Genomic DNA, 11,285 nt, shown 5'->3' with positions numbered 1-11,285 from the left:
CTGGGCTATCACGGCTTTTGGAGGAGATTACCTCCTACATTACCATAAACTTTACCTGTTCATAATATCAGCGTAGATTAACGTGGAGTAAGAAGTTGATTTTCTTTGTGCTTTGAGCATGTTCACGTCATACTCGGCTTCTGAAAGTAATCGCTATAAATAATGCCAACCTGCATTGGATTAGATTGGTGGGTTTGAGCTTAAAACTAATATATTATTGAAGAATGTGAACCCAGCAGTGGACTATTTAGATTATGGTGATGATGATAGTTTTAGTAGGTATAAACATGGTTTAAGAACGTTAGGGAAACCTTGTAATCAACTGTAAAATATTTCTGTTTGTGTTCTAGCGGTTGTCACATTAGTGACCGATGGTTTTTAAATTTTCTGCGTTGAAAATAGGGAAAGCGTAACATTCGTTGTAAAGTATTTGGACGAGTTCCAGAAATAATGATAGAATATCGGGAAATAGTAATTACATCCTTTAACTTTTGTAGTATTTGTAAAAATGTGTGAATTTTTATATTTTTATAAAGTTACAAGAAAAACCCTTTTGCTGCAGACAGCATCTTACTATCATTATCAGTATCATTTAACTATCCAATACAGGGCCAGGTCTCCCTCCTTATAGGAATGGGGATACGGTGTTTCGACCCACCAAGCTGCTCCAAACAGGATTGGCGTACTTAATGTGACTTTTAAATGATCACTATCAGAGGGCCTAGTGGCAGTTTGAAACTGTGACGATCACGGTAACGTAAACGCGAATTTCTAAGGAATTTAAACAGCGCCATCTAGTGGCACTACGGTACAACTGTTCCAATTCCATAAAAACTTTCTTTTAACGCGATAGTAACAGTCTGAAAACATTGAAAACTCCCACTAGGCACACTGATAATGTCTGAAACCGGGGACTTAACTTGCTGTCCGAGGCACAGAGGTGAAGCATTACACCATCAAGTAAGCTGATGTTTTTTTAATGATTTTTTTTGTAAGAAATTAAAGGTCAGTTCTTCTTAACCAAACTTAGGAATCGACACCAGAAATTTGTGTTTCTAACTAAGGCAAACCAGGAGCCTAACTAAGCATTAACAGATTTTAATTCAAAATAAAAAAAAACACATTATAGACAGTTAAACATTTTATTTAAATTTCTTACGATCTATTAATAAATCTCTATTATAACAAAACAATGAACATAATTTAAAAAGCTACGTGTCTTTATTCGTACACTTTTTCATCGAAATCAAATGCTTTTAAGGGTTTGAAAATAATATTAAAAATATTAGACATTTTTCTTTTAGGCATAGTTAGTAATCCATGTGGCTTCACGTTAAAATTTTTCACTTCAATTACTTTTTCGAAGTCATCATTATCTATTTCATTGGAATTTATGTCTAATAAATCATCAATTTGATGTTTGTCTAATATGAATACATTATGTATAGTTTCATCGTCATTAACTTCTGGGACTTCATCATGATCACGACTTATATAGATATTATTTACAACATCCATGGTATCGGGTACAGTCTTATCATGTATTTTGTGAGTCTTGACATCAACAAATTTATCAAAATCTTTAAAGTATTTTTCATCCTCAACCTTGGTGTAAATTTCGTTGTCTTTATCTAATATAATCTTATGAAATGTTGTATCTTTATTAAAATTTCGATTTGTATCGTATTCTTTATCGGTATCTATGTAAACTTTATTTACAATTTCTGTTTTTTCAGGTTCCTTAAAAGTTTTCTCGTCTTCTTGATGATTTTTAACGTCTTCTGGTGTTTTGTTCTGATTATCGTAATTAACTCGCTTAGCTGCATAATCATACTTCTTTCCATATTGATTTGTTTTTGATTTATAATCAAATGTTCTTTTAGTGAATTCAGGTCGAGAACTTAAATACGAAGAAGTTCCCGAATTAAAATCATTATTATTAGTGGGCCACGCTTCATTATTTGTGACAATATTAGTTACATCCTTTTCTAATTGAACAGTGTTTTCTTCTGGTTTAATACTTGGTTTATTATAATAACCTCTTTTAGCTTCATAATCAGTTTTCTTTCCATATTGATTGGATTTTGATTTATAATCAAAAGATTTCTTTGTGAATTCGGGACGAGTACTTAAATACAAGGGACCATTTGGAACATCAGTTTCTTGGTCATCTGTTGGCCACACCCTACCATTTGATGCAGAGTTGTAATTGTTTGTGGGTTTAGTATAAGAAGTGCTTTCAGTTTTGTGTGTAATCATTATATCTTTAACCATGGCGTTGGGGAGATTAAACAACTGTTGGATCTCAATATTTAAGTCTAAGGGATATCCAGGTGTAAAAATTGCGTCTGTATTTAAATCTACATTAGTTTTAGAACCACCAATAGTTGCTTTAGTATACGGCGCTATAAATACAAATACATGTAAAGGAAGACCCTCACTAGTTCCTTTTGGAAGAACTAATCGAGATGGGAAACCGATTTGTGACCAAATAGATTTATGAGGTAAGGCATCTATTCCAAACTCAGCATCCAGAACATATTTATGTAGAGATTCCAGAGACGGAAGATCTTCGGAAAGGCTTGTCATTTCATTAGAAGCTCTTGACAATATGTTGCTACCAATTTTAAGATTTACTTCATATCTGTCCAATAGCATGAAAAGATTTTTATTTTCCGTTAATTCTCCGGGCATAACTTTTGGGCCTATATATATCTTTACCAATGCTTTTTGTGCTACATGTGATAGTACAGATATTTTAAAAGAAAATGGCTTATGGTTTAATCTTGGCTGCTCTATTTTTACTTCAAATTTAGTATCTTCTCCTTCCGACTTTAGGGCACTGGTGACGTCAAACTTGAAATTATCAAATGTTGTCATCATCTTTTTCACTTCAACATTTTGTATCTCCACGCCGGGGAAGTAAAGTTCATTTCTGGAGTAACTTGGCAATACCTGTAGGGCATTATCTACCAGATCAATAATTGTTTTTTTCAATTTCCAAAACATCGGATCTCTTACGGATGTCATGTAATGTTCCAAAACCGATGGATACCTGAAATTGAAATTAAACATTATTTTTAATGAAAATTCTATGTCCCACGTTAAATTTATAATGCCAAACAAGAACACAGTTACAGTAAAATTATATGTTTATCGCATCATGATGATAAAAAAATATAAAATCAAATAAAATTTAAATATTCCCTTGAAATAAAGTGTGACGTGCTGTAATTAAGGGATATAAAATAAATTCTAATTTAATTATATGACTCAATATAAATGCTACATTAATTGATCTTACCTCGATACTAGTCCTTCTTCATTGATGAACTGTTGAGCTATGTTTAGGTAACTCCTTTCACTTGTAACGAGAATTTCCATTAAATGGGTCATGATATCAGATTTGCTGTATCCACCATCTCTCTGCAAATATTTGTACTTCAATAAATTATGAGGGAGTTTTTAAAATATAATATTTAAATAATCTATATCATATTTAAAATATATATTTACCATATGTAAGACGACGCCTTGAAGATTATCTTCTATATTTTTTAATGTTGTTAATAGTTCACTGTCCCCAGTTCTTCCAGACATTCTTTGACTGAATTGATTACCGTTAGAATAAATAAGTAAAGGATCGAAAGATGATTTGTCTATATCATCCCAGTCGATTCTATCCACTTCTGGTAATCCATTCGAATATCTCTCCAAATTGTATCTTGCCATCATTTGTTTCATTATGTGGTATAAATATAGACCGTAAGTCTTTCTCTGTGAGTCATTAAGCCAGGGTAAAGTTTTGAGTTTTGTTAAAAAGAAATAGGAATTTAGACCGACGTCTTCGTGGAAATAGGCCAGTTTGTCATCAGTATCGTCATAGTCACTTGTGTAATTCACGCTCAGAATGTATGAGTTTCCTTCGTTTCGTACGCAGTCGGTCATCAAAACTGGTTCACCTCTTATCAAAGATGATGCTTTTACTATATAACCCTTCCTAACGAAATAGTTTGGTAAGATCTCATAGGGTGGAGGTAATGATACCTTTTCTGTGTCACGCCTGTTAAGAATAGCCAAGTATATGGCGTCAATGAATAAACCACAGTTGACATTTTGACGGGCCCAGCAAGCTGCTTTGTAAAATGTATCAAAGTCTCTTGCGTAGTACAACAATTCGTAAATTACTTGCAGCTCATTCATGTGGTCAGGGTTGAACTCTGTGAAAATTTCTCCCTTGGCCAATAAACCTTTTGCTTTGAGGTTTTGGAAATTGCCAACAACGTCTGGATTCTGAAAAATTATACTATATATGTATATATAAATTATAAAATAGAATAATAAAAATATGATTGTCTTCTAGACCAAGTTTTAGTCACGGCCAGCGGTCAATTTTATTTTAGGCATCTAACCAAAAGATATTTTAGTGAACAAGTGTGCACGCAAATACAGGAGCTTTTAGTCCTGTCTTAAGAGTCATATTACTTTCATAACCAGACAAATGGAGAAAACAAGCATAATATGATCCGGTGCTACTAAGAATTTCTTGAAAGAAAAATCAAAAAATAATTTCCTGTTTAGACAACACAATACAAATTAACTGTAACGAAGTTAAAACTATGATCAGTCAGTTATATTTACCAAATAAACACCACTAGAAGGATTTAATTTAAACTCTTCATTATTTCTGACGATGATAGGCTCTGTGCTTTCCTCGCAGACATTTTCGAATAGCGGAAGTAGAAGCTTCTGAATGTGAACCCATCCACCAGTATCTGTAAAAAAATTAATACTTAAGTATTTTTTTCATTTAACCGAAAACTACCCTTGACATAAAACGCCAAGCAATATAGCTTGGCAAGAATATTTATATTTAACTAGCTGAAGCCGCGCGGTTTTACTTGCGTGGTTCTCATTCCCGTAGTAATACGGGGATAATATATAGCTTTAAGAGAGCGCGTTAGAGATTAGCGCGTTCAATTAAACAAACAAACAAACATACTCTTCAACTTTATAATATTAGTATAGATTCAAAAAATTAAAAAAAAGCAATAAAAAAACTGAAAGGAAAAAAAACAAGCCCAGTCCACAATTGTAGAAAAAAATTAGATAACAGGTGATGAAACAATTAGAAACATGATTTGATTTTGGTCTACATTATTTAATAGGCCCCGTCCGTCTTTTTGAAGTTGGGTAAAAAGAATATGAACCTCAATAGCTCAACGGTAAGAGTGATCAGGCTCATAACCGGCGGGCGGTGATTCGATCGCCGCCCTGTTGGTCTATTGTCGTACCCACTCCACTCAATACAGTCTTATTAAATGGCAAATATTCTTTAAAAAAAAAAAGAAAATGTCACCCCTTGACTACAATTTCATCTGGTGGTAAGTGATGATGCAATCTAAAATGGAAGCGGAATAACTTGTTAGAAGGACTATAAAAATTCTCAACCCTTTCAGTTACGACACGATTTCGTACTGGAACGACTACAAATCGCTTGGCGGTACGTCTTTGCCGGTAGGGTGGTAACTAGCTACCACCCTACCTGGACCAATTAAGAAAATCTCAATCGGCCCACAACTTGTCATTTAATAAAAATGCCTGGTCCGTTATTTATATTAAAAAAAAAAACTAACTTACCGACTAAAGTATTCGTAGCAGATGTAGGGACCCTTATAAGGTATCCCTTAATTTGTAAGCACAATATAGAAACTAAAAACACGATCACCCCCTTCATTTTCTATTGTATAATGCAAACTATCTAAACGAAATTTCTCATTTTATACTATACAGATAGAAAGGTTCACAGACATTTTTATTTTCAATATAGCCGATAAATAGTTGAATGCACCTATTATTTTATGTGTGATTCAATTATTACATTAAATTACTTAGTTGTTTACTTAATAAGTACTAAAATGACAAAAGTTTGTTGGGTCAATAATCCATGATTACTTAAGTTGGAAAAAATAACAATATGTTTTGCTTGGTACTTTATACCTACCGATTATCCATCTATCCATATCTCATCTCTCTTCTTATATTGGAGAGTTGATATAGAGCTTAGACCCGCCAATGTGGCTTTACGGGCTTTTGAGCATCATCATCATCGTCATTATCAGCCGATGGACGTCCACAGCTGGACATAGGCCTCTTGCATGGACTTCCAAACACAACGGTCCACCTACTAGGGAAGCCGAACAACAATGCGCTTTGCACCTTGGGACCCCAACGTCCATCGGCTTTTCAAACTATGTGGCCTGCCCATTTTGCGCATTAACGAGTTATGCTTGGAGGTTCAGAAATGAGGAGATCCATTATCCAGAGTATGATTTGATACTTCAGCCTCGCGACTCGCTGAGCTATGTCAGTGTTTTTGCTTTGTCTGCGGATCTCCTCATTTCTGATTCGATCACGCAGAAAACCTAAAAGCATAACTCGCTCCATCGCCCGCTGAGTGACTTTGAGTTATCTAATAAGTTAGCGACCAAGTCTCGGATCCGTAGGTCATCACTGACAACACGCACTGTTCGAAGACTTTCGTCTTAAGGCACTGTAGGAATTTTGAACATAAAGATGTCGCGGAGTTTCTCGAACGCTGCCCACTGCCCAGCCTTGCTGGATTTCGCGGTTCGCCTCTTTCTCAAAATTGGACCCACCTAACTGGTCTGTGTGTCCTAGATATATTATCAACAATTTCTAGCGCAGAGTCCTCAACAATAGCTGGGTCAAGCGATAGGTACATGAGAATTAGACATGATCTTCGTCTTACTCATGTTCATTTACAAGCCACGTTGAGAAACTCAGCTGAGATCGAGAGCTTAGGATGATAATATTAAACTTTATAGGTAATAAAAGTTAGAGGTACTGTTTTTTTATTCTCTACAAGTAAGCATTTGACTACAATCTCACCTGATGGTAAGTGATGATGCAATCTAAGATTGAAGCGGGCTAACTTGTTAGGAGTAGGATGAAATCCATACTCCTTTCGGTTTCTAGACGACATCGTACCGGAACGGTAAATCGCTTGGCGGTACGTCTTTGTGGGTAGGGTGGTAACTAGCCACGGTCGTAGCCTCCCACCAGCCAGACCTGGACCAATTAAGAAAACCTCAATCGGCCCAGCCGGGGATCGAACCCAGGACCTCCCTCTTGTAAATCCACTGGGACCGACGCCTTAACGTGCTCTCCGAAGCACGGAGTGTAACACTTCCATTTTGCCCACTCCGGGCTGAGAAGTTTAGTCTAAAGGTTACTTTCGACAATAGGCTAGTTGATACTTTTTCTTAAATGGTCTTAAAATGTTCACTAACGTTCTACTAGATTGAAAAAAATATTTTTTGAGACGTGAATACATAATGTTATAGGTATTAATATATGTTACTATCGGACGCCTGCGACTTCGTCCGTGTGAAATTTAATTTTTCACAAATCTCTCGGGAACCATGAATTTTTCTTCAGTGCATTATACTGTCGATACTGAAGCCAAAAATATATTCTTTTTTGATTTTTTGTCTGTCTGTCTGTCTGTCCGTGTTTTTTTGTTATTCGGGCATCACGCTGAAACTTATGAATGAATTCAAATGGAACTTGGCACGGTTTAAAAGCATAATACGGAGAAGTTATAGCATACTTTTTATTGCGAAAATAAAATAAGAAGGGGGTGAAATAGGGGTTGAAAGTTTGTATCGAAAATCCTTAATTTTTAGAGTTACAGTTTTAAATTCTTTTTCTTAAATCATAAAAAATACGAAATATAATGTAATTCAAATTTTTTTTTAATTAAACCTCTTAAGTGGTGTAATAGGTCTTGAAAGTTTACATTTATTTCCACGCGGACGAAGTCGCGGGCATCCGCTAGTTAATACATATTACTGATGTCACTATCTAAAAAGTTTATTTACAAATAGATATTTTGATAGAGTCATAGGTTATCTACTTTAAGATTTCTTAATTAAAGGGTTTAATATTGAAAGTTAATTATCTAACTTAATAATTAAAATTCAATTGTTTGGCTCCGCTTATGTTCAAATTACTTTTTTTTTTATTCTTTACATGTTAGCCCTTGACGGCAACCTCACACGATGGTAAGTGATGATGTAGTCTAAGATGGCAGCGGGCTAACTTGTTAGGAGGAGTATGAAAATCCACACTCTTTTGGGTTTCTACACGGCATCGTACCGGAATGCTTGGAGTTACGTCTTTGCCGTTAAGCTGGTAACCTGGACCAATTAAGAAAACCTCAATCGGCCCAACCGGGGATCGAACCCAGGACCTCCGTCTTGTAAATCCACTGCGCCACGGAGGCCGTTTACTTTAGTAAGTGCATAAAGAAGCACCCATGGTTGCTAAATAGGTAAAACATATCATTATTATCTTAATCTCCATCTAAACATATCATCATCATCATCATTATCAACCCATTCGGCTCACTGCTGAACTCGAGTCTCCTCTCAGACTGAGAGGGGTTAGGCCAACAGTCCACCTCGCTGGCCCAATGCAGATTCGCAGACTTCACACAAGCAGAGAATTGAGAAAATTCTCAGGTAGGTATGCAGGTTTCCTTACGATGTTTTTCCTTCACCGTGCATCACCGAGAAATTATTACAGAGTTTATTTTTTTAATACTTATTATTAGAATGAATATATTGTACTGTTGCAGATCTCAGGTTTAGGCTTTTTAAATAGCGCCATCTAGTATATATCATAAATACTATGTGACGAAACAATTAGTTTCTGAAAAAGTAACGCTGTGTATTGTCAGATGTCGCTAGTAAAGTTACTTTTTTATGTGCTAGATGGCGTTGTTAACACTTTTTTATAGCAAATTATTATTTTCAAACATTTTATTTAACGAATTTATTTTTTACTTTTAATTAACCATTTTTTAAATTACAAATTTACAAAACCACGAATTGTCTAGAAAAGTGTCAAGATAATTAAAGAATTTGCTTTTCGTCATACTAATAATACATTAATAAGGGTTTTTTGCTCTTCCAAACGGAAAGTTGTATTATGAAAATCATATAAAATTGTAGCTTTAGCGCTTTCTATGTTTTGTGCTGTAGACCATAGTACGATTATAAATCATACAATTCAGGTATAAGAAAATATTTCTTTCAAAAAATACATACATTCCGTTAAGATCAAACGTAAACGGGTCTCGAAGCGAAGGGTTGTCTTTAAGCTATGGGTCTGGCGACTGGAGACATGATGCTTTATTTTATCTCGCAGTAAAATATCAAAAAATTGCGTTTCATACTTCGACCATACAAAGTTACCATGGTGACACCATAATCGGCTACCGTACTTATGGAGCATGGAGTGACCAGCCTTTGGCCTTTGTAAAATGAAGTAGGTCTGACTAACACAGACTCTTGTTTAATACTTTTAAGGCGTTCATGTTGACAGAGCTAATGTAAAAAATCACCGCAAAAAGTGATCCGAATTTAGCAAATACTAATCAGGACTTTACCTCTGGCTCAATCGCTCGGCGCGCGAAGCCATATAACTAAAAGAAGAAGAAGAAGGGCCTTACCTACGATGATTCTATTTACGAATAAAACCTCCTTCGTTACAAAGTAAGCTAGTACGTGGCTAGTACTCGTAACAGACAAAAATTAAAAAAACAAAATTGCTTTAGCTCCTAGAGGCTGAAATGCTTGTTTAGCCTCGCTGTGGAGTGTTATATGATAATGTTTTTGAGCAAGAGTTTAGTGAAAATATAGTTTTTACACTTCCTGATTGCACAGCTCTACATTGTAGACAATATTTAGGTTTAACAGGTATTTGTTTAATAACTTTCGTTGTTTACTATGCGATTAAATTAAATTAGGACAATTAGCCACCTTTGTTCGCCTTAGTTTTGACGCGCTAATTACATATCTAATAGTATGAAATCTTTGGTCCAGTCTGTATAAATAGGTTATTAAATGCCTACTAGATATACCGATACCGTCGTCTTCGCCTGCGTGAAAATAATGTTAAATATATAAAACCTTCCTCTTTAATTAGGTACTATAAATCTAATGATGAGAACTGTTTGCATGCATGAAAAATCTGATGCATAATTTATAAGATCTAAACTTAGGTACTGACGGCAAAAAGCGAGTTTCATTTATACTTTTAAAATAACTTTAAATACTTAGTTTAAAAAACTAAAAAACACGTTTTTATCACGTACGAAAAATTACAAATTGGATTTAAGTCACGTGACTATTTTTTTCGTATTACTGACGCTGGCTGAAGCAAACCCTTTCATTTTAAATCCATACTAGTAGACGCCGCGCGGTTTCACCCGCGTGGTTCCCGTTCCCGTAGGAATACGGGGATAAAATAGCGTAGCTTATAGCCTTTCTCGATAAATGGGCTATATAACACTGAAAGAATTTTTTAAATCGGACCAGTAATTCCTGAGATTAGCGCGTTCAATCAAACAAACAAACTCTTCAGCTTTATAATATTAGTATAGATCATGGGGGTGGATTACAAACAGCCAGTCCGCCATCTTGGGGAGGCTGCCATATTGGATTTGTAATGACGTTTCTTAGCTAGTCATGTATTGTCATCAGAATTCAGAGCGTGTGCAAAATTTCATCCTAATCAAAGACCGGGAAATGGGTCAAATTTAGATTCCAAGGTTTTCTTAATACATAGTTACAAGTAAAGTTAAGTTATAGCGTGTAATTATAATTAAAAACTGTCAGGCAAATTGGTATACAAATCCGTTTAGCTCTTTTTGCTTGACAGAGTAATAAACATACAATTTAATTTTTATAAACGTAGGAACAAAGGTACTTCCATTAATGACCAAAGTACGGAAACTTTATTGAGTTAAGCGATACTGTAACGGAGCCATCAGAGGTGCGATCCCCTTTTTTACACTCGTCGAAGGAATAATATCCTAAAGAATCATAATCGAATTTGAACTTTATTTGTATGGAATGCAAAATTAAAATTGGTCTACTCTAACAACGAGATCCATTGTAAGGAACCATGTTAGAGCGTTGTAACTTTACAGAATGCAGGGGCAGACCTTGTTAACACTATAGCGGTGTTACTTATTATGTAAATGGAATGTAAGGTTCATAAATCTATCAAAGTATTTTTTAGGTTTCCGTGTCTCAAAAGGAAATGGAACCCTTAAAGAACATTTAGCACTGCAATAGGCACGAACTATTCACCCAATCTAATGTAATAAAGAGGTAAACTTGGATTTTGAACTGTGCGGATGAAACTGCGGGGCATCTGCTAGGTATTTAATAGTTACGAAATGAAACATAAAA

At 35.1% G+C, this 11,285-nt stretch overlaps 1 protein-coding gene across 2 annotated transcripts; it reads right to left on the bottom strand.

Moving 5' to 3' along the window:
* Positions 1 to 1,128: 1,128 nt before the first annotated feature.
* LOC112045125 (arylphorin subunit alpha-like) lies at positions 1,129 to 5,772 on the bottom strand. 2 transcript variants are annotated; one of them, XM_052887385.1, is made up of 5 exons: positions 5,641 to 5,772; positions 4,642 to 4,775; positions 3,517 to 4,293; positions 3,305 to 3,441; positions 1,129 to 3,055 (listed from the first exon to the last, which is right to left on the bottom strand). In XM_052887385.1, the coding sequence occupies exons 1-5, from the start codon at positions 5,735 to 5,737 to the stop codon at positions 1,222 to 1,224; spliced, it is 2,979 nt and encodes a 992-aa protein (XP_052743345.1). In that variant the 5' UTR covers positions 5,738 to 5,772; the 3' UTR covers positions 1,129 to 1,221. The 2 variants fall into 2 exon arrangements, with proteins under 2 accessions (XP_052743345.1, XP_052743346.1); XM_052887386.1 differs by having other exon boundaries at positions 3,305 to 3,426.
* Positions 5,773 to 11,285: the final 5,513 nt, after the last annotated feature.

Source organism: Bicyclus anynana, chromosome 19, assembly GCF_947172395.1.
Source record: "Bicyclus anynana chromosome 19, ilBicAnyn1.1, whole genome shotgun sequence".
In the NCBI taxonomy this organism is placed as follows: domain Eukaryota; kingdom Metazoa; phylum Arthropoda; class Insecta; order Lepidoptera; family Nymphalidae; genus Bicyclus; species Bicyclus anynana.
The sequence above is the reverse complement of the archived record's forward strand: the minus strand, read 5'-3'. Positions and strand labels throughout refer to the sequence as shown.

Coding starts and splice junctions, on each gene's coding strand:
- LOC112045125 (XM_052887385.1), bottom strand. CDS start 5,737: ATGAAGGGGGTGATCGTGTTTTTAGTTTCTATATTGTGCTTACAAATT. Junction 4,294..4,641: donor CTTCTAGTGGTGTTTATTTG/GTAAATATAACT, acceptor ATAATTTTTCAG/AATCCAGACGTTGTTGGCAA. Junction 3,442..3,516: donor AAGGCGTCGTCTTACATATG/GTAAATATATAT, acceptor AATTTATTGAAG/TACAAATATTTGCAGAGAGA.